This window comes from Bos javanicus, chromosome 2 (genome assembly GCF_032452875.1).
Source record: "Bos javanicus breed banteng chromosome 2, ARS-OSU_banteng_1.0, whole genome shotgun sequence".
Taxonomy (NCBI): domain Eukaryota; kingdom Metazoa; phylum Chordata; class Mammalia; order Artiodactyla; family Bovidae; genus Bos; species Bos javanicus.
The window spans coordinates 4395753-4419135 of record NC_083869.1 but is presented as its reverse complement, the minus strand read 5'-3'; the positions used below and the strand labels follow the sequence as shown (position 1 = coordinate 4419135).

At 37.6% G+C, this 23383-nt stretch overlaps 1 protein-coding gene across 2 annotated transcripts in view; it reads left to right on the top strand.

Annotated features, from left to right (window-relative positions):
- UGGT1 (UDP-glucose glycoprotein glucosyltransferase 1) overlaps positions 1–23383 on the top strand; it is a 111117-nt gene that overhangs the window by 21333 nt on the left and 66401 nt on the right. For both annotated transcript variants that reach the window (XM_061431816.1, XM_061431823.1), the window contains exons 9-17: positions 1186–1286; positions 1960–2059; positions 3349–3409; positions 7583–7674; positions 8865–9015; positions 11680–11799; positions 13041–13126; positions 17525–17660; positions 20059–20190. In XM_061431816.1, the coding sequence (XP_061287800.1) occupies positions 1186–1286; positions 1960–2059; positions 3349–3409; positions 7583–7674; positions 8865–9015; positions 11680–11799; positions 13041–13126; positions 17525–17660; positions 20059–20190 (979 nt within the window). The remainder of the gene's footprint in view (positions 1–1185; positions 1287–1959; positions 2060–3348; positions 3410–7582; positions 7675–8864; positions 9016–11679; positions 11800–13040; positions 13127–17524; positions 17661–20058; positions 20191–23383) is intronic.

Here is a 23383-nt window from a genome sequence, read left to right as displayed (position 1 = left end):
TAGATGTAGTTTCATACACTTTAACTTTAACATTTGGTTGAGTAAAATGGTGTAACTAAAGTTTAGCAGAGATGATTTCGTGTTGAGTGACTGCACAGACTGAGTTCATCCTGTGCGTATGTACGTTTCTTTGTGCTGAACGCCAATTATGGCCTCATTAGTATGCAGTCAGGGTCCATTTTTATTGCATCCAGATTTCCATAATTCCTTTTCATAGTCACGTTTTATGTTTGTTTTTTGGATAGCATTATGATTTCATGTATTTACAGCACAGTATTGTGTTCTACACAATATTGAAGACATTTTCCTTTATGGACATTCAGAATAGTTATTTAGCTATTTAAAGTAATTGACCCATTTTAAGACACTTCTGTCATGAAGAAAAGTTTGTAATAACTCGAATGTATTGGTTGGATGGTGAGTGATCTGAGTAAATGTTTTACTTTTGGCATGTTGTATTTAAGAAATTTTGAGTTATTTAAAAACAATTAGTCTATTCCATCTGTGTTTCTAATCTAAATGATGTATGTCTGACTTTGAAAATTTGTTTTACTAACTTTAAATAGAATGCACTATATTTTGAGATAGAACTAAGAAAAATCCAATTATTTTGGAAAGCTTGAATTATATTCACGTAAGTAAAGGATTTACGGGCAGGTATTGAAAGAAATTCATTTTGGGACCAGCAGCAAGGTATTTCCAGTTTTATTTTGAGAAATTAAAAAGATTCAGGAAAGGAGAATAATATACCCACGTACTCACCACTCAAAATTGATTGTTGCTATCATACTTGCTTTTCTGTATGAAAAAACTGTGAATTGAGTTTTTTTCCCTTCAACATAATGCCTTCTTTTCCTTAAAGAAAGAAAAGAAGAAACAAGTTGAGTAAAACACAGTGAATAGCGTTGAGGTCCTCTCTCTTCCATACTCTCAGTCCCACTCCTCTCCATCCCCTCAGAGAGAGAAGCACTATTGTAGGGATGCATTTTTAAAACTGTGTTAGTTTTTAAATGAACTTACTGATTTTTTTTAAGAAAAGTAGTTATACTTTAATATTTTTCCTGTATTGTAGGATTTTTTCTATTACGTAGAGGGAAAAGTCGTGAAGATAAATTTGAGGTCAACTTCTAAATGCTTTGGGAAAGAAAAGACACATGAAAGGAATTGATTTTGTGTTTCTTTCAGAGACCTGCACCCTGACCTGAAGGGACAGTTGAAAGAACTCAGAAAGCATCTCGTTGAGAGCACCAATGAAATGGCACCTTTAAAAGTCTGGCAGTTGCAAGGTAATAAAAATGTAGAAGAATCGTTCTAAATTTTACGGTGTTAAAAAAGTTAGAATTTGTATTTGTTCATATTTATTCACAGATTTTAAGGGTTGTGTGATTTATTATGATTTATCAGAAATGGAAGGAAGTCCTTTTGTAGACAGATAACACTTAGCAGAATAATATATATGTATGGAAGAGTACCAGATCTTTCTGTCTTTGCCCAGATGTGTTAGTTTGTAAAACTAGAAACAAGCTTGTCAGAATCTTTGTGTTTCTATATGTACACATTTATTAAACAGTTGGATGCTGAAGGCATCTCAGTATGGCAGGATGTGCTCTTGGTCCAAAGAACTGTATGTCAAAGTTTTTTTCGCAAGATAATTTACTAAAATCTTTTGCTATACTTTGTGATATGTTGTAAATTCAGAAGAAGGAAAAGGATTTGGGATGGATTAATCCTGTGCTGAATGTGTTTGTATGTACCCTAGTGTTTATGCCGGCAGATTGAGGAACGGCTACAGTAAACACTCTAGGGGCCTGTGAATTGAGTAAAACCTGGACACGCTCTGAAATGGTGGCATTCTAAGGCATTCTTAATTACCAGGAAAATAATGGGAAATCAATGTTTTTTCCTATTTCTCATTGTGTTAGATTAATACACTTCAACTTCTGTTTGACGTTGTTGCAGATCTAAGTTTTCAGACTGCTGCACGGATCTTGGCTGCACCTGTTGAGTTAGCTCTCGTGATTATGAAGGATCTCAGTCAAAACTTTCCCACCAAAGCCAGGTAACACAGAGTAATACAGTTTTGAGGCAGTCTTCTTTTTAACACATGTCTAATTATGTCCATGCTTACGCCATGTTGAAGCCACTAAATTATGAAAATGCTTAGAAAATTAAAGTTCTGTTGCTACTAGTGCTGTACTACTAATGGTACCATCTTTTCAGGAAGGCACCCTTGCATTGTGTGGTTGAGGAGAGTAACTGCAAATAATCACGTTCCTCAGCAATAAAACAGAAGTAACAGTACCTGCCTTTCAGGATTAGATGAGTTAACAAAATTTAACGTATGCAGACGTAACTAATCTAGGGTCTGGTGTGGACTCTAGTGCTTTTCTTCCTAAACAGTTTCATATATATCATTTTAATCAGTCTTGATGAAGGAAATGAATTATAGAGGCTGACTGATAAAGGTTTGTCAGTCACTGATATAGTGACTGATTAAGGTTTTGAATGCAGCTTTTCTGCATTGCTTTCAGTTGTATAAAGGTCCTCTACTTCTCATAAATATGAGGCAAACTTGTTTTAAAAGCCACATTTTCAGAAACTTAAATGATTGTCAGTCCTTTACTTGAGTAATTGAATGAGGTGTTTTAACTGAAATGCTTTTGTAAATAAATTTGTTTACTTGTTTAGTCTTGGAAAACACTTAGACAGGACTTAAAAATCATGTATTTAAATAATCCTTATTTAGTCGTGTGTGCTGTTGACATGTGTGTGCGAAGTCGCTTCAGTTGTGTCTGATTCTTTGTGACCTTGTGGACTGTAGCCCACCAGGCTTCTCTGTCCATGGGGATTTTCCAGGCAAGAATACTGGAGTGGGTTGCCATGCCCTCCTCCAAGGGATTGAACCTGATCTCTTATGTATCCTGTATTAGGAGGTGGGTTCTTTACTACTAGCGGCACCCGGGAAGCCCTGTTGAAGACATACATATGCTTAAAAAGGTTGAGGAGTCTGTAGCCTTAACTTATTTAACATTATCCTTTTATTCTATGAGCTGTAGAGATGATGTATAGGAATAGAGTTGCATATATTTAACTAAGTTCCTGGAAATAACTGCACTTCCATTAAAATCAGCTATTACTATTACTTTCCCTTGGTTTTCTATCTTATGATAATGAACAAATATACACGTCTGAGAGGAGAAATTTATTTTATCAGTTGTAAAGGTTTAGAGTTTTTTCCATTTAGTTTTTTTTGTAATTTATTGAACAGTGTATTGTTTCATATAGGGAAATTGAAGTCATGTATATCAAATACTAAACCAATCACTGATAATGTTTTTCTTTCCTTAGAGCAATAACAAAAACAGCTGTGACTTCAGAACTTAGAGCTGAAGTGGAAGAGAATCAGAAGGTACTAACCAATGGGAAATAGTAGCCTTTCTATTTTGTATTATATCTTTAAAGATGCACAAATGTGAGTTAAATCAGTGACGTTTAATGGTTTTACTGTTTTATTAAAGATGATATTTTGATTCATTTGTAGAATCTTTTTTATACTTTCCGTTTTTAATCACAGTTAAATATGAATATAACTCAAAGCATCAAATAATGTTATCAGTTTCTTTAGAAAAATAACATCCCCCCTAACATGTCCCACTCCCTGTGTATCCCCCTTCCCAGAAGCATCTGCTTTCAAATCCTGATTTGTTTTGATATTTATCTCCAGATTCTAGCAAGCTTAAATTGGTACTTTCTCATTTTCCAGTCTCATGTATTGGCTTCTGTTATAACCGTGAGGTTTAACTTTCTTTCACTGCGCTGCCTCTCCTCCCACTGTCTACCAGTACTTCATACTGGCACTGTCCCCGTCTCTCTACTGTCCCTTTAGTTTTGTCATGATTATATCGGTTTTGATCCGCTTCACTGTGGACTGGTGGTTCTTTGTGTCTAGTGTTGTGCTGTGCTTAGTCGCTCAGTAATGCTCGACTCTTTGCGACCCCATTGCTTGTAGCCCACCAGGCTTCTCTCTCCATGGGGATTCTTCAAGCAAGAATACTGGAGTGGGTTGCCATGCCCTCCTCTCTTTATGTCTAGTACATATCAATTATCCTGGGACCTTCCTTTAACCTCTTTTGTTGGATCTCCTATCTCTTAGATATCTATCCATGTCTTCTTTGATTTTGGTTTACTCCCTTATTTCGGTGCAGCAAATCATTCTTCATGAGAAGGGTTGTGTGTGAGGTAAATTCTAAGAAATCGGTTTTCCTTTTTTTTTTTTTTCTTGACCGTGCTGTGTTGCATGGATCTCAGCACCCTGACAAGGGATCGAACCTGCACCTCCTGCAATGAAAGGGCAGAGTCTTAACCACTGGACCATCAGGGAAGTCCCTTCTGTTTCTGTTTTTATCAGGAGCTTGGCTGGGTATAGAATTCTAGGTTGGAAATTATTTAGAAGTTTGAAGGCACTGCTCTTTGGAATTTTGGTTTCCATTATGGCTTTTGAGAAGTCTGAAGCCTTTATATGCTGTTGTGTTTTTGTTTTTTTTGAATCATAGGATCTTTTCTTTGACCCTAGTAATCTGAAATTTCACAGTGATAATGCCAAGAAGGGCAATGCCAAAGAATGTTTAAACTACCGTAAAACTGCACTCATTTCACATGCTAGCAAGGTTATGATCAAAATCCTTCAAGCTAGGCTTCAGCAGTACATGAATTGATAACTTTCAGATGTACATGCTGGGTTTAGAAAAGGCAGAGGAACAAGAGATCAATTTGCTAACATTGTTTAATCATGGAGAAAGCAGGGGAATTCCAGAAAAACATCTGCTTTATTGGCTGCATTAAAGCCTTTGACTGTGTAGGTCACAAAAAAACTGCAAAGTTCTTAGATGAGAATACCAGGTCACCTGACCTGTCTCCTGAGAAACCTGTATGCAGGTCAATAAGCAGCAGAACCAGATGTGCAACAACTGACTGGTTAAAAATTGGGAAAGGAGTACATATTGTCACCCGGCTTATTTAAGTTGTATGCAGAGTACACCATGGGAAACGCTGGGCTGGATGAATCCCAAGCTGGGAGTTAAGATTTCTGGGAGAAATATCAGGGTCCTTAGATAGGCAGATGGTACCAGTCTGATGGAAGAAAGTGAAGAGAAACTAAAGAGCCCCATGCAAAGGGTGAAAGAGGAGAGGGAAAAAGCTGGCTTGAAACTCAACATTCAAAAATCTAAGGTCATGGCGTCAAGTCCCATCACTTCATGGCAAATAGAAGGGGGAAAACTGGAACAGTGACAGATTTTATTTTCTTGGACTCCAAAGTCACTGTGGATGGTGATTGCAGGCATGGAATTAAAAGATGCTTATTCCTTGGAAGGAAAGCTATAACAAACGTAGACAGCATATTCAAAAGCAGAAACATCACTTTGCCAACAAGGGTCCGTATAGTCAAAGCTATGGTTTTTCCAGTAGTCATGTACAGATGTGAGAGTTGGACCATAAAGAAGGCTGAGTGCTGAAGAATTGATGCTTTGGAACTGTGGTGCTAGAGAAGCCTCTTGAGAGTCCCTTGGACAGAAAGGAGATCAAACCAGTCCATCCTAAAGGAAATTAACCTTGAATAGTCATTGGAAGGACTGATGGTAAAGCTGAAGCTCCAGTACTTTGGCCCCCTAACGCAAAGGACATTGGAAAAGACCCTGATGCTGGGAAAGATTGAAGGCAAAAGGAGAAGAGGGTGGCAGAGGATGAGATGGTTAGATGACATCATTGACTCAATGAACATTATTCTGAGCAAACTCTGAAATAGTAGAGGATGGAGGAGCCTAATGTGCTGCAGTCCATGGAGGTGCAAAGAGTTGGACATGAATTAGCAACTGAACGACAACAACAATGCCTTTTTAAAAAGTCTGTACTTTTTAGTGGTTGGTGAACCCTTTAAATCTGGAAAATCATTTCCTTTAGTTTTGGGAAATTTTCTGGACTTATTTCTTTGCATTTGGTCTTTTTGGTTTCTCTTTTCTGTTTTTCTAGAACTCCTGTTTACTCTTAATATGTTATACCTTCTTGACTTGTTTGACCTAATTAAAAATCTTTTATTTCTTGTTTTCTAGTTCATTTGCTTTTATTTTTAAACTTTCTGGGATGGATTTTCAGACCATTTGTTGAGATTCTTTTCTTTAGTTGACAAATTTTTAATTTACAAGGGTTATTGGATTCTTCTTTTTATGGTGTTACTTTTCTGAAGATATCCGTGGTTCATGTGTGTGTTTTCTTTTCATAGTCTGTTTCCTTTTAAGTTGCCTTTCTGTTTGTCTTAGCCTCTTGTCTTAAATGTTGGAGGCTTTCCTGAGATACCTGGTGATCTCTCACTAACTGCTTGTATTGGAGAGCAAGGCAATAAAAAACTGATTGAAAGCCCTGAGAATGCAGCTCTGTGACTGTAGGCTAAGCTGATATGGCCATTTCTTAGGGCACTCCCGTGACAGATCGTTAAACTTTTCGTCTTAAGCTGGGTAGTCTCCAGAAAAGGATCTTCTCATCTTCTGCCTGGCAGGGTTGTTGAAGCCCAGTAGAGCAGAGCATTTGATAGCTTCCACTTGGTCTCCTGTTTTCAGCATGGGATCCCCGCCCTCAGTTGTGTTTCATTTCTCATAGATCCCAGTCAGTCTTTCCCACAGGGTGCTGTGTTCACAGCCTTGGAGTGAGCAGATGTGGAGTTTTCCTTTCCCATGTAAAAATTTCTGATTCTCGTTGATGGAGTTTTCTATTATCTACCCTTCTCTTGCTTATTATTTATCTTCTGAGGGCAAAGAAGCAAAAGCTGTGGCTTCTGCATTGTTTTGTTTTATGTTTTTCCCACACAGTGCTAGATCTTAGAGTTCATTTCTCTTGGTCCACTGACTGCGGGGTCATGAAGGGAGCTCAGTGGTCCCTGCTGCTCACTCCCAGCCCTGGGAGAGCTTAGGGATCCAAGCTCTGTCCCTAGCATCTGATTTGTTTCTTTCCTTCTCTGTTGTGTGGTGTCTAATATACGATTAACAGTGCTGGTTTCCTTGGAGAGAAAGAATTGAATGGAAAAGATAGAAGTCAATAGAAGCTATGATACGGCATCAAAGCAGTGTTTCCGGTGGGTTAGGCAGTTCTGAAGGCTGCAGGGGCTGTGGGGTCGTGTGTGTTCCACCATGACTGTGAGCATCAGTTGGAGGGCCCCTTAAAGGCCAGGCCTTAGAGAGCGTGGGTGCATATAGGTGCCACCCTTAGCTCAGCGACTCAGTTTCTTGATATGCCTTAGTTTGGAGGTTTAAGGGAGGTATAGGGTTTTGAAACCCTTTTGAATCAGATCCCTGGACTTCATCCAGAAGGCCAGCTGTTAGTGACTGCTGGCTCAACCTTGACTAGCATCACAGACAGGCAAGGGTATCAGAAAGGTAAATCTCAGCACTTGGCTTATTGAATACCCTCCCTACCCCAACATTGTAGGAAACACTGTAATGATCATTGTCAATATTTGTACATAAAGCCAGAAACGTGGAAATTTTTGTTAAACATTCTCTTCCTACTCCTTAATCAATTTTTCATATTTCAGTATTTCAAGGGAACTTTAGGGTTACAGCCTGGAGATTCAGCACTATTCATCAATGGACTTCATATTGATTTAGAGACACAAGATATATTCAGGTATGGATAAATATTTTTCACTCTGATAAGTTTTCATAATGTGTGGCTCCATAATTGTGATATGTCCAGACTGTTGTTCCTCCTTGATGTGACATGCTGCAAAACCTGATGACTCATCAGCCCAGTGAGTGTGTTTAGGTAGTCCATATTCTGGCTGGGATGGGCAGAATGATACTTGGCCATTTTTTATCATAATGTACATCTGATACCTTGGACATTTAAGGTCCAAGTGTCTATTATTTGAATAGCTATCTTTTTGTTAAAATGTGGTTTAGGATTAAATTTCTCTAAATTGTCCCCATGAATTTTGGGGTAGGTGGATGTGGAAGACAAGTGGAATTCTGATTTTTTCTTTGAAATTAAAAGTGACATAGTTGACACTAAGGCTTTATAATAGTGAAAACAAAAGCTATGGTTGGTTAATGCTTCAGAAGAAACAGCTTCCACAGTAAGATACTTTTCACATTAATTTAATTTAGCTTTTATGTCCACACACTGCTTTCAGACCTAGTAAAAAATTGGTAAAGAACACATTAAAAACTGCCCTCATTTTTACTTCATATTAAAAAAACCTTCAATTTTCCATACTATTACAAACTGTGTACTAGCTTTTTGTAAACAGTTTTCAATAATGCAGAGATAAAGGAACTAAACAGTGAAGTCTCATTGTGTTTCATCTTATTTAATCTTCCTTACCCTGCAAACCTTTTAAGTTGGATGTGAATTCCTCCACACCTTTTTCTATGATCATATGTGTGTGGGCCTTTTGGGAATTGATACTGATATTGAAACACATATTATTTAGTGTATTTTTTGGTGTTACTAAATTATTTTCAGATAGTTATAGATTCATGTGCAATTATAAGAAATATCACAGGAAGATTACTTTAGTGTTTTTAAAAACATACAGTGTAAAATCCAGATTTAGGATTATTTCATCCTCAAATTGTGTTTGTGTGTAGTTAATCTCTACACAGTGTATACATTGGTAAGTATAAATAAATATCAACCAAGAAGCAAGTCTTACCCACTCTGTTCTGCATATTTGGACAAAATGAACCAAGGGAAGAACCTCCTCTTTTGACTTCTCAACTACTGTGAAGGGGCATAGAGTTTGAACTGATGAATTTTTTCATGGTGAGAAATTTTTTTTAGGGCCCTTTTTCCTAAATACTGTTTTTTTCCCCCAGTCTGTTTGATATATTGAGGAATGAAGCTCGGGTGATGGAGGGTCTACATAGACTGGGAATAGAAGGCCTTTCTCTGCATAATGTCTTGAAACTGAATATACAGCCCTCTGAGGCCGACTATGGAGTAGACATCAGGAGCCCTGCTATTTCGGTAGGTATTCCGTGAGTGTCCAGGGGGTGATCTGGCCAATTATTTTATTATGGAATTTGCATTTGTCTTCTATGAAAGATAAGTTATTCCTGTCATCTCTTTCATTGGCATCAAAGATTTTCAACAATTGCTTATATGGCATATGTGTATATAATAAAGTAGGCTCTTAAATGCTCCAGAAAGTTGAGTCATTTGGTTTAATGTGGTTAAGACAGGGATTTTTCGAATTTTATATCTCCTTAGGAATCAGCTGAGCACCTCTTTGGAAAGTGTTTAGTTTTTTTAGTTGTGTGATACTCTTGTGTGATTTTGTTTAAAAATATTATTTTAGCTACCAAGCCTCTTTAAGAAAAGACTGATATTTTATACTGAATGACTTATAGAGATTAATACCTGCTATATGATGTCTCTGGGCCTTTGTCTCCTCAGATATGAGAGACTAGAGGGGTCGGAGCTGCGTGGGTAGTTGTGGTGACAGTGACACAGGTGGTGAGATGCACCTGCACCTTTCGCTCTCCAGGCCCTTTCTCTCGGTGTCTGTCCTGCATTTATTTTAGGGAAATTTTTTGGAAAGGGGAGTAATACAGAATGTAGATGTTTCCTACTTGAATTCTCACTTGGTGTTACAGCTGTTATGTGGATGAATACTGTTATGTGATTTGTTTTTCTGTAGAATTTTTTTCATTACAGAGTAAAGCTTTGACATAATTAACAATCATGGGACCCATTGCCATACTTGCTAAATGTTAGTTTAATCATTTCATGTTTTCTTGGAAGAAAAAAATGTTTCGGTGAAAGCCCTCTTTATATCTCTTCCTAGTTCCACCCCTCTCCTCCCTGCAGGTAATTCATCTTTTGAAGTGGGCATGTATCCCTTCTGTCACTTATTTGATCATTTTCTTCCCTGTCATATGTTTTTAAAATTTTTAAAAATGCCATATCTCAGTATCCTTCATCAAATTTTTAAAAAATGAGTTACTCAACAATTTTTTCAAGACTTACCTACTTGATACATAAAGGTCTAGTTTATCATATCATGTTTTATATTCTTCTAATTTTTAAAAAATACCTTTTATAAATTCACAATGTGGAATTTAAGACATACAAAAGATTGTGTATTGAAAAAACTCTTAACCGAGCTGTCCAGTTTTTCTTCCTAGAAGCAACTGCTGCTGCTGCTGCTGCTGCTGCTAAGTTGCTTCAGTCGTGTCCGACTCTGTGTGACCCCATAGACGGCAGCCCACCAGGCTTCCCCGTCCCTGGGATTCTCCAGGCAAGAACACTGGAGTGGGTTGCCATTTCCTTCTCCAATGCATCAAAGTGAAAAGTGAAAGTGAAGTCGCTCAGTCGTATCCGACTCTTAGCGACCCCATGGACTGCAGCCCACCAGGCTCCTCCATCCATGGGATTTTCCAGGCAAGAGTACTGGAGTGGGCCTAGAAGCAACAGGCTTTATCAGTTCATTGTATATCCTTCCAGAAATACTCTTTATGTACATGAACAAAGTATTATTCACATACTTTCCCACCTTGCTATTTGTTCAGATATTATGTACCATTTAATTCATTCATTTTTTATGAATATTTAGTTGTTTCTAATTCTTTGCTGTTTTGGGCAGTATTGTTATGGCCCTTTTGTACCTCTCTTTGTACATTTGAGAATTTAATATTCGGGATCGATACCTAGAGCTGCAGTACTTAGTGGTAGGATAGTAGCAAAAGTTTCATCTTTGAAGTGGAGTGAGGTGAAAGTTGCTCAGTCATGTCCAACTTCTTGCGACCCCATGGACTCTCTCCAAGCCAGAATACTGGAGTGGGTAGCCTTGTGGGGTAAATACCTGGAGCTGCAGTACTTCGTGGTAGAATAGTAACAAAAGTTTCATCTTTAGTAGGTCATTTTCTCCAAAGTGACTGTTCCAGACTTCAGAATTGGATGAAAATGCCCACTGTTCTATATTTTTGCCTATTCTTGGATATTGACAATATGAGTGAAATTACATTGTGCTTAGTTTATATTTCTTGGATTACTAGTGAAGGTGTGTATCTTTGCTTGTGTTAATTGCCCATTTAAAATTCCTCTATAAATTCCTTATTCATATTTTTGACTCATTTCTATTTCTCATATGTTCCTTGCCTTTTTAAATTGATATGTTAGATTTCTGTAGATATTCTTGACACTAGTCCTTTATTCATTTTGTAAGTTGCAAATACCTTCTTATATTTTGTGGCTTGTGTTTTAGTCACTTTTTAAAAAAAAAATATTCATTGATATATTTTTGGCTGTGCTGAGTCTTCATTGCTGCATGTGGTCTTTCTGCCGAGAGCAGGGCTGCCTCCTAGTTGCCGTGTGTGGGCGTCTCCTTGCAGCGGCTTCTCTTGTTGCGGGGCACAGGCTGTACGCTTGTGGGCTTCAGCAGTTGTGGCACATAGGCTTAGTTGGCTCACAGCATGTGGGATCTTCCTGGACCAGAGATCGAACCTGTGCTCTCTGCACTGGGGACATTACCGCTGGACCACAGGGAAGTCCTAGTTACTCATTTGTCTACTTTGAAAATGGTCTTTTCACGACGTGATTATTCTTGAAATAAAGTCTTACTGTTATTTTTGCAAATTTCACTGGTGGTAACTAAAGTATATACACCATGTTGTGTTCTTTTTTTTGTAGTGGATCAACAACCTGGAAGTTGATAGCAGATACAATTCGTGGCCTTCTAGCCTACAAGAATTGCTTCGCCCCACCTTTCCTGGTGTAATCCGACAGATCAGGAAGAACTTGCACAACATGGTAAGTGAAGCTCCTTGTTGCTGGACCATGATCTCTATTTCTTCCTTGCATTCTTCCTTTTCTCTCGTATCTATAGTGTTCGAGTCTCTCCTTTACTAGTTGCTTCTCTGCCTCGTTTCCACCCTGCACTAATACCACTAAATATTTTTTTTTTTAGCTCTGTGTTCAAATTGAAAGGGTTTGGAAATGTATTCATTGTAGGGCTGTGAAATGTCTGTGTATAAGGGATGCTCCTCATCTTTAACCTGAAGGTTTAGATTGTCTTGAGTTTTAAGATACTTTTCCTTTTTGACTCAGAAGATAAATATATCTTCTGTTTTTCTTGAATAGCTTAATCTCTAAAATTTGATAGTTCAGTTTATTCTCTTAAATAAATCTTTGCCAGCTCCTACTTTTTATCCTTATTCCACTGCTTTAGAAAGACAGAGGTTCTTAGTTGGCCCTCTTTCCCCATCTCATGTCTTTCTCTTCCCTCATGTAGCTCCTGCAGAGATGGGGCAGGTGAGGGCTGAAGTTGGCTTCCTGAGAGCTTTTCAGGGAAACGATCTTTTATACTTCTGTCACTCTTTTGAAACCCCCCCTTTTCCCTTCCTAGTCAAAATTTCAGTCTTTTTTTTTTTTTCTTGGCATATGAAATAATTTATTAAATGAGAACTTTATTTGATTCAATGAGATGGCTATTATTTTTTTTTATTCAATTTTATTTTATTTTATTATTTTTTTAAATTTTATTTTATTTTTAAACTTTACAATATTGTATTCGTTTTGCCAAATATCAAAATGAATCCACCACAGGTATACCTGTGTTCCCCATCCTGAACCCTCCTCCCTCCTCCCTCCCCATAAAGCACACCATGAGAGCTTAATACATGATACCTATTATTGTGGTCTAAAAATTGGGTTCTATCCTTTGAAATGAATACCCAAGAAGCTAATCTCTGTTTTCTAAAGTGGAAGAATTAATAAAATATGTATTGTTAAGTAGTGAAGGATAGGAATAAGGTATCTGGATGTAGTTTTCATGTTAGCATAAGATCATGACAAAATCATTTAGTCTTTGAGTACCATGTTCTTTGAATACAGAGGGAGGGTAACTGCTATTTGTATAATTTCTTTTTTATAAGGTTCAAAAGTAGCTGGAGGAAAATGGCCAACCCAATAAAAAGACGTAAGGCATTTTTACTGACCCAGTGGCATTTGAATGAATGTCATTTCATGTTTTCCTTTCCCTCTTCCTATAGGTTTTCATAGTTGATCCTGCTCACGAAAGCACTGCAGAGTTGATTAACACAGCTGAGATGTTCCTCAGTAATCATATCCCACTAAGGTAACATCATTGTTGATTTGATAATATAACATTTAGTTGAGGTTTTGTTTGTCATTCTTAAATGCAAATCTGGTACTACTGAACTTTAGGATAATTAATTGTGGGGATCATTAATTACAGTTTTATCTTTAGCTCAGTATGAAGCCAGTGTATTTTGGGGTAGAGAACTTGATTCTTAATGAATAGAATCTTACTGTCATTGAGTTATTAGTAAATAGCCCATGTAAAATTAGCATGTGATCTCAGTTTATTTTCCAATTGAAGGGAATTTTCCTACACAAGGGTCCACATCACAAAGCCTACTTCCACTTTTGGCAGAGATAAGAAGCTTTGCCAAGAACTTTTGTTAGACTCAGAACTAAATGTATACATAGCTTTTTGTAGATGCAAACAGACACATTTATTTCACTAAATAGATTTTACCAAATCTACCAACAGAGTATTTCAATGGCTGAGTTTCCACTATGCCTTTTAAGAACAATGTTTTAAGACTTTACATATAAAGGTTAAGGTATTTTCACTCACATTCTAGATAATATCTGATAGTTTTATGAGTTGATAAAATTTGAATTCTTAGAAAACAAGAAAATTAAGAAGAAAAGAGCTTTTCAGTTAACAAATGTTATTGTGTATTCCATACTTAGCACTGAGCTAAGTGCTGTGAGTGGTATATAAGGCACATTTCTACCCTCTTGGAAAAAGTACAGCGCCTACTTCCTGTAAGATACTTGGTTAAGTGCTGAGTGATATCCTTACTAGTTATAAGTTCTTTGGAATTTCAGGGAAACAAAAGACTATAGATGGATATTTGGGAAGGACAAAGGTTTCATGGCAAAGTTGGATTTAAGTAGACTTTGAAGAAAAAGGTGGGTTTTCATTGATGGAAAAGCAGAGGTTTTGAGTTTAATGCAATTTTTAATGTAAACATGAATACTATCTGCCTCAGGGGCAGATTACAGCCAGAGCTATGTTTGATTAAAAGGGAAATATAAGAGTAGTCATGTATGGATGTGAGAGTTGGAGTATAAAGAAAGCTGAGCACCAAAGAATTGATGCTTTTGAACTGTGGTGTTGGAGAAGACTCTTGAGAGTCCCTTGGATAGCAGGGAGATCCAACCAGTCCATCCTAAAAGAAATCAATCCTGAATATTCATTGGAAGGACTGATGCTAAATCTGAAACTCCAATACTTTGGCCACCTGATGTGAAGAACTGACTCATTAAAGACCCTGATGCTAGGAAAGATTGAGGGTGGGAGGAGAAGGGAACATCAGAGGATGAGATGGTTGGATGGCATCACTGACTCAATGGACATGAGTTTGAGTAAACTCTGGGAGTTGGTGATGGACAGGGAGGCCTGGTGTGCTGCAGTCATCGGGTTGCAGAGTTGGACACAGCTGAGTGACTGAACTGACTGATAAGAGCAAAAAGAAGTTGGCTCATGGCACACAGTTCAGTTCAGTCGCTCAGTTGTATCCAACTCTTTGAGACCCCATGAATTGCAGCATGCCAGACCTCCCTGTCCATCACCAACTCTTGGAGTTCACTCAGACTCACGTCCATCGAGTCGGTGATGCCATCCAGCCATCTCATCCTCTGTCGTCCCCTTCTCCTCCTGCCCCCAATACCTCCCAGCATCAGTCTTTTCCAATGAGTAGGCACTAGTTAAACATTTACTGAATTGTTTTGAGAGATAGGAGCAAGAAATGTGGCCTTCGGATTGCAAGGGTAGATAAGAAGAAGACACTGGCCTCATAGGCATGTTGTGAACAACTGGGGGAAAGGCAGACCAGCAGTTGTTTTCCTTTGTTGCTTTGATGTGGTGGCTGGGTTGTTGGCAGTTTAATGAGGAGAGGAGAGAACGAATCTGAGAGCCTTCTTGCTGGTCCTTGATGAGGGACCGGGCCTGGAAGAACCTGAAGTCTGAATTTTGGAAGTTAGTTAACAGAACGACTCTGATGCCCTTTTTAGAAATTGAATACCTGGGAAAGGGAAGTATTGATACTTTGTGAGGAGATAATTAGGTTCTCTCCCTTGTTTTTATTTTCATAAAAATAATATTTAGGTCATTTCTGCCTGGAGCTCACTCATGTGATTTCTGTCATAAAAGAGATTTAAAAAAAAAAACAAAGACAATTTTTAATCTGAAAACAAACCCTCTCAACCACTTTATCTTTGGATACACAAATTTTCCATGTATATTCTGAGAGTTTGATGTTTGAAATATGTTCATATTTTCTTCGTTTAAGCTATACTTAAAAAAAATGAATAGACTTTGTATTTTTTAGAGCAGTGTTGATTATTGAACTGATGCTGCTGCATTCTTATTAACAGAAGTCCATAGTTTACATCTGGGTTCACTGTTTGTGTTGTGCATGTTGGGAATTTTGACAAATGTATAATGACATTTTCTGCCATTATTTTGCAGCAGTATCATAGATTAGTTTCACTGCCCTAAAAATCTCTTGTGTGTCACCTGTTCGTTCCTCCCTACCTCTCTCCCAGCCCCTGCCCACACACACGGTCTTGTTACTGTCTCTGTAGTTTTTGTCTTTTCCCGAATCATAATGTGTGTAACATTTTCAGATTGGCTTCTTTCACTTAGCAGTGCGGTTTGCTTTTAAGTTTTATCCACGCCTTTTTGTGACTTGATACCTCATTTCTTTTTATCACTGAGTAATATTCCATTATATGGATGTCTTATAGTTTTTCGGTCCATTTGCATGTTAACAAACATCTTTGTTGTTTCCAGGTTAGGGCAGTTATGAATAAAACTGCTACAAGTATTTGTGTGCAGGTTTTTGTATGGATATAAGTTTTCATTGCATTTTAGTAAATACTAAGTGTGATTGCTTTATCTTACGGTAAAAGTGTGTTTAGTGTTTTGAGAAACTGCCACATTATGTTTGAAGTGGTCGTATCATTTCACATTCTCACCAGCAACAGATGAGGGTTCCTATTGCTCCACATCCTTTCCAAAATTTTGTGTTTTGGGTTGTACCCTTTCTCATAGGTGTGTGGTGGTATTTCATTATGGTTTCAATGTGAAATTCCCTAATGACGGTGATTTTGAGCATCTTTTTTTTTAAAAAAACAATTCTTAAATAAATTGTTTATTGTTGCCCGCACTGGGTCTTTGTTGCTGCACCCTGTCTCTCTTTCTTTCTTTATTTTTTTTTCCTGTCTTTCTTTAGCTGTGGCAAGCGGGGGCCACTTTGTAGCTGTGGTGCGTGGGTTTCTCCGTGCGGTGGGCTGTCTTGCTGTGGAACACTGGCTCTAGTGCATGGGCTCAGTAGCTATGGTGCAAGGGCTTAGTTGTCCTGTGGCACATGGGATCTTCCCTCCCCAGGGATCAAACCTCTGTCCCCTGCATTGACAGGTGAATTCTTAACTGCTGGGCCACCACGGAAATCCTTGAATGTCTTGTAATATGCTTTTTTGCTGACTGTATGTCTTGTTTGGTGAGGTGCTTGTTCAGATCTTTTGCCCAGTTTAACTTTTTAAAAATTATTAGTTTTAAGAGCTCTTAGCATATTCTGCATATCAGTCCTTTATCAGATATGTGTTCCGCACAGATTTTCAGCTAGTCTGTGGCTTGTCTTCGGTCTCCTAGCAGTTTCTTTTGCAGAACAGAAAATTTTAATTTAAATGAAGTCCAGCATACCCAGTTCTTTTTGTTGTGGGTCATGCTTTTGGGGTTAGACCCAAGAAGTTATTGCCAAACCCAGGATCACCTCATTTTATCCTGTGTTATTTTCCACGAGTTTTACAATTTTTTGTGTTTTACTATGTCTGTAATCCATTTTAGTTAAAGACTGGCTGTTCTTCATTGCTTTTGCTCTGAGATGGAGTCTAGCGGCCTATCGCCAGTGCAAATTTTTTTGGCCAGTCTGTAATGTGTGATGGTGTTTCTTTGTGGTTTGTTCCTTTAAGTTTTAAAATGTAATTAACTTTGGGTATAGCTTTTTACTTAAGGACAGTAGTAAAAATTTTAATGCTTTCCATTTGCCTATGATACTCATATCGCTGGGGTGAAATCTCGAAATCCACCACACCTGTGTATATTTTCACGTTCTGAGAATTTTCACTTCTCCTAATTTTGATTTAAAAACAGAACGAAATCTCTATCTAAAACTATAGCAATACCTTATATGTCAGTGATGGTCTCATTTCATGATCTTGAAATGAGATCTTGAAATGAAACTTGCTTCAATAGTTATAGTCTAAGCCACCTTTGGGAACTTGCTTTTTTTATTCTTAAGTGATGAATACCTTTGCCAACCATGTTAGAGAATGACGTGAACTGTGTTTTGTAAGACAAAGCCTTTCCTTTTTTGACTGGTTGCATTCTTTGAGATGTTTCATTTGCTTCTTTTTGCTCACCCCTTTCTCCCCCCAGACTTGGTTTAATCTTTGTGGTTAACGACTCTGAAGATGTTGATGGGATGCAAGATGCTGGAGTGGCTATTCTGAGAGCGTATAACTATGTTGCACAAGAAGTGGATGATTATCATGCCTTCCAAATTCTGACACATGTATGTTTTTGTTCAAAATGGTGAATAATTTCTAAAAATCTAAGTTACTGTCAGAAACAGTATGTGGTAAGGGGATTCTATATTTCTTGAAAGAGAACCAGGTAAAGTATTCACAAACTTTATGCATTTTATATGTTAGGAATTGCCTTTATTGATACACTAATGTTAATAATAGATTGTTGAGATTTCAGCTAAGATTCCTTAGATACTAATTCCTTAGATACTAAATACATTAATATATCTTAGTCTTCTGCCTTTTGACAATTTGAAATCACTGATTAATGCCTTTTGGTAACTGTGATGTTCTCTACTTGTTTAAAAAACTTTACTCTTTTTTAAGACCATCATGATATTTTCATTAGGGATACATTTAATATTCAAGTCATAAAATTCTTATTATCTGTTTTCTCTATTTTTAACTGGAAACTCTCAAATGTTCTGAATTATATATATGTATTTTGAGATACTTGCTCAAGTTCAAACAGAGAACTCTCCTTGTTTTTTTTTTTTCTATTTTTGAGTATTAAAAGCTTATAAGTAGTAGTTGTTTTGTTTACAAATTAGTGTTAATTATTTAAAAAACTTCTGTTTTACATGTAATCATGGTGGCAGCCTGCTGTTTATTATCCTTGTCTTGTTTATTGTTTAGAGATTCAGTCAGAGGCTTTTTTTTTTATTAATTGAGTGTTCCTTTATTTATTTGGCCAGCCTTTATTAAAGATGCACCCTTTACAAAGAAGTGTAAGCTTTTCCCCATCCTCCGACTCCTTACCATCTACTGGGGGACACCTCCACAGAGATGATGTGGTTCTGTGTAGCACCACTGGCTACAGCAGCATGAGGACCTCACTCTACGCGGAGTGAGGGTGTTCTTGTGGAGTGTCGAGTTGTCTCAGCTCTGCATAGGTGAACAAACAGGAGTCAGTGAACAGTGACTGCAGATCAGAGGTAGTGACTCCAAGTTGTTAGTGTGACTTGAACAGAATATTGTGAGCACAGAGTGGAGCGGGGAACCTGGTCAATGAGCCTGGGCTGCGTAACAGGTATCTGCTAAGTCGCTTCAGTGGTGTCCGACTCTGTGTGACCCCATGGACGGCAGCCCACCAGGCTCTGCTGTCCCTGGGATTCTCCAGGCAAGAACACTGGAGTGGGTTGCCATGGCCCTCTCCAGTGCATGAAAGTGAAAAGTGAAAGTGAAGTCACTCAGTCGTGTCCGACTCTTCGCGACCCCATGGACTGCAGCCTACCAGGCTCCTCCACCCATGGGATTTTCCAGGCAAGAGCACTGGAGTGGGGCGCCACTGCCTTCTAGAGTTAAACCCCAGTCCACCTGAAAAACCGCATTGTGATGCGTCTATGGAGGTGGATCTGATGAAGGCTGAGAAAGTGGCAGGGGTCCTAGTTGATGAGCTGTTGCTGTGACCTCTGTAAGAAACAAGGGTGGACTCAGGATTAGCAGCAGGCTGTGGAGAGTGAAACAGGTTCATGTGAAGTTACTGAGGATGAGGGCTTTAAAGTCTGCTTTTTAAAGTTTTTTCCTCTCATAGCTATGTGTATGAGGGAAAGGATAGTGAGTTTTCTTTTTCTTTTTAGTCGCAAAAGGAAAAAAATTATGTTTGTTATTAAAATTTTTTAAAAACAGTATTGATGTGTCAGTTAAAAATCTCTTCTCCCCTCTCCTTAATTCTGCTCCCTAAAGGCAGCCACTGTTAAAAGCTTGCTTAGTATATCCTTCCTGTGCTTACCTGTGTACGCACAGACACAGTTTTGTTGTTTGTTTTGTGTCTGCCTTTTACAAACAGGGATTATGCCGTACATATTTTGAAACTCTTTTCCCCTTAAACATCATGGACATGAATTCTTATTTCAAGGATTACTTATAAGTATTCAGATTTAAAAAAAATTAACAGATTTTTGTGTTTTGGACTTTTAATGTGTGAGTATGAACTGACTATTTTGCGAATATATAGTTTCTAACATAAGAAGGCATAAGGAAGTAATACAGAAAAGGGAGAATTGCTAATATGTCCCATTTGCCCTATACAGAGAAATAGCTACTTTAAAGCAGTTGGTTTTCACCACTTCTGTTTTACCTGTAATCATGGTGGCAGCCTGCTGTTTATTATGCTTGTTTTGTTTATAGTTTAGAGATTCAGTCAGAGGCTTTTTTTTTTTAATTAATTGAGTGTTCCTTTATTTATTTGGCCAGCCTTTATTAAAGATGCACCCTTTACAAAGATGAGTAAGCTTTCCCCTATCCTCTGACACCTTACGATCTATTGGGGGATGCCTCCACAGAGAGGCCTTTTTTTCCTCTGCATTCTGAAATCTTTTTTAATAAGTACTCTGAAATTTGGATTTGAAAGTGTAGTTGGTTACTTGGTTTTTCTTTCTTTAGATGTATAACAAAGTAAGGACTGGAGAAAGAGTGAAAGTTGAACACGTGGTCACTGTCCTGGAGAAGAAATATCCATATGTGGAAGTGAATAGCATTTTGGGAATTGACTCTGCATATGATCAGAATCGAAAGGTAAACATTCTCTGGTGTTTCTCATCTGACTGCAACACTATGCTTTCCTTACCTCCCCTTATTATTGAAAGTGAAAGTCACTCAATCTCTCTGACTCTTTGCGACCCCATGGAGTACACAGTCCATGGAATTCTCTAGGCCAGAATACTGGAGTGGGTAGCCTTTCCCTTCTCCAGGGTGTCTTCCCAACCCAGGGATCGAACCCAGGTCTCCTGCATTGCAGGTGGATTCTTTACCAGCTGAGCCACCAGGGAAGCCCAAGAATACTGGAGTGGGTAGCCTATCCCTTCTCCAGTGGATCTTCCCGACCCAGGCATTGAACCAGGATCTCCTGCATTGCAGGCGGATTGTTTACCAATTGAGCTATCAGGATTTCTATTAATTTAGGTGGTGGTGGTGAAATATTTAGATACTTAGCATTTAAAAAATTTAGAAACTAGATCACTCTTTTATCTTAGCAAGTATAGTTTATTTGTCAATTTTGTGAAGGTATCACTGATTTTTAACTGGTCTATTAGCTATTAAATTGAAAAATAATTTATCTTTATTATGCAGTGGTAGTACTTACGTGATGTGTGTTCCAGATAAAAGCTGTTGGAAGTATATGATGTATGCTTGTGAGGGTATGATGTATAGCCTAATGCGTCATGTATTAATTGTTTAGGCTAAAGGTGGAAATGCAGTAAGAAATGTAATCAACAGAATGGCAAAGTCTGATAATAAAGATGTAGGGAAATATTTTAAAATCTTTATTTAAAGATAATAATGAGACAAGTAAATACAGTGAAGGACCTTTATTGCAAACAGTAACATGGTGGTTAGTTTATTGAAAATAAGTGTTGAGGCAAGGAATTGAAATACATTTCTGAAACAATTTAAAACAGTAAGAGTATATTTATTTACCAACTTTTTTCATTTCTTTGAATGAAAGACAAGACATTTGATTCATCTGCTTGAGATCTGAGCTATCATTTCATTAGAAACCATACTGATACTGAATGCATTGTTTATAATTGGTGTTTTGTCTGAGTACAGAATCCTAGATTCTATAATTTCCCTCTCAAGTCTTATGCACACCAAATTCAGCACCAGTTGTTTTTAGCCTTTCGCTTTTTTGTTTTTCTCATCATTCGGTTTATTTTCATTTCCTCCCTTCCTCTCATTTAACTTAACATTGATTTATAACATTATAGAAGTTTCTTGTGTACAACATTTTATTTCTACTTTTGTATCCCCTACAACTTGCTCACCAAAAATCTAGGTTCTGTCCATCACTATACAGTTAGTTGATCCTATTTAGTCATTTCTTCCTCTCCAGTATCCACTACTTTGTTACATGTTTGTTTTGTTTGGTTTGTTCATTTATTTTGTTTTGCTTGTTTATTAGCTTTTTATATTTCACATATAAGTGAAATCCTGTGGTATTTGTCCTTTTCCATCTGATTTATTTCACTTAGCTTATTAACTTCAGGGTCCATCCATGTTGTCACAGATGGCAAGATTTCATCTTTGTATGGTTGAGTAGCAGACTGAGCGACTTCACTTTCACTTTCATGCGTTGGAGAAGGAAATGGCAGCCTGCTCCAGTGTTCTTGCCTGGAGAATCCCAGGGACGGGGGAGCCTGGTGGGCTGCCGTCTATGGGGTCACACAGAGTCGGACACGACTGAAGCGACGTAGCAGCAGCAGCAGCAGTCTATAGTATGTGTGTATATATCTCATATCTTTATCCATTCATCTGTTGGTGGACACTTGGGTTGTTTCTGTATCTTGGCCGTTGTAAACAGTGTCATGATGAACATAGAAGTGCATATATTGTTTTACATTAGTATTTTCATTTTCTTTGGATAAATTACTAGGAGTAGAATTATTGAATCATATGGTAGTTCTATTCTTAACTTTTCTGAGGAATCTCCATACTGTTTTTCATAGTGGCTGCCCCAATTTACATTCCGACAGTGCAGGAGGATTCCCTTTCCTCCACATCAGTTCAGTTCAGTTCAGTTGCTCAGTCGTGTCTGACTCTTTGCCACCCCATGGACTGTAGCACACCAGGCATCCCTGTCCATCACCAACTCCTGGAGTTTACCCAAACTCATCTCCATTGAGTCAGTGATGCCATCCAACCATCTCACATACTTACCAGCATTTTTTGTTGTCTGTCTTTTTTACAGTAGTCATTTTGGCAAGTGTGAAGTGATAGCTCACTGTGCTTTTGATTTGTATTCCATAATGATTAGTGATATTGAACATCTTTTCATGCGCCTGTTGGCCATCTGTATGTCTTTGGAAAATGTCTATTCAGGTCTCTGCTTATTTTTTAATCAGGTTGTTTTTGTTGTTGGTGGTGGTGTTTTGAGTTGTTTGAGATCTTTATATGTATTTTGTATATTAATCTCTTATTGGATATTATTTGCAAATATCTCTCATTTTGTAGTTTTTTTTTTTCATTTTAGTGATTTTTCTTTTGCTATGCAGAAGCTTTTTTCATTTGATATAATTCCATTTGTTTATTTTTACTTCTGTTTTCCTTGCCTGAGAAGGCATATCTAGAAAAATATTGCTAAGACCAATGTTAATGAGCATATTGCCTTTCTTTTTTCTTGGAGCTTTGTGGTTTCAGGTTTTACATTAAAGTTTTTGATTCATTTTGAGTTAATTTTTGTATATGGTGTGAGACAGTGGTCTAGTTTCTTTCTTTCTTTTTTGTTTTTTTGCATGTGGCTGTCCATTTTTCCCAACACCATTTGTTGAATAAACTATCATTGCTCCGTTGTACGTTCTTTGCCCCTTTGCCATAAATTGTCCCTATATATTTGGTTTTGTTTTTGGGCTGTTATTTCTTGTTCCATTGATCTATGTATCTATTTTCCTGCCAGTGCCATGTTGTTTGGGTTACCATGGCTTTGTAATATAAGAAAGTCAGGAACTATGAAACCTCCAGCTTTGTTGTTTTTCTCAGGATTGTTTTGGCTATTTAGGTCTTTTATATTTTTGTATAAATTCAGAATTTTTGTTCTATTTCTATGAAAAATGTTCTTGAGATTTCAATAGGGACTGCATTGCATCTGTAATATAAATTGCCTTAGGTAATACAAATGTTTTAACAGTGTTAATTTTTCCAATCTGTGAGCATGAAATATTTTTCCATTTATTTGTGTGTTCAGTTTTTTCAGCAGTCTTACAGTTTTCAG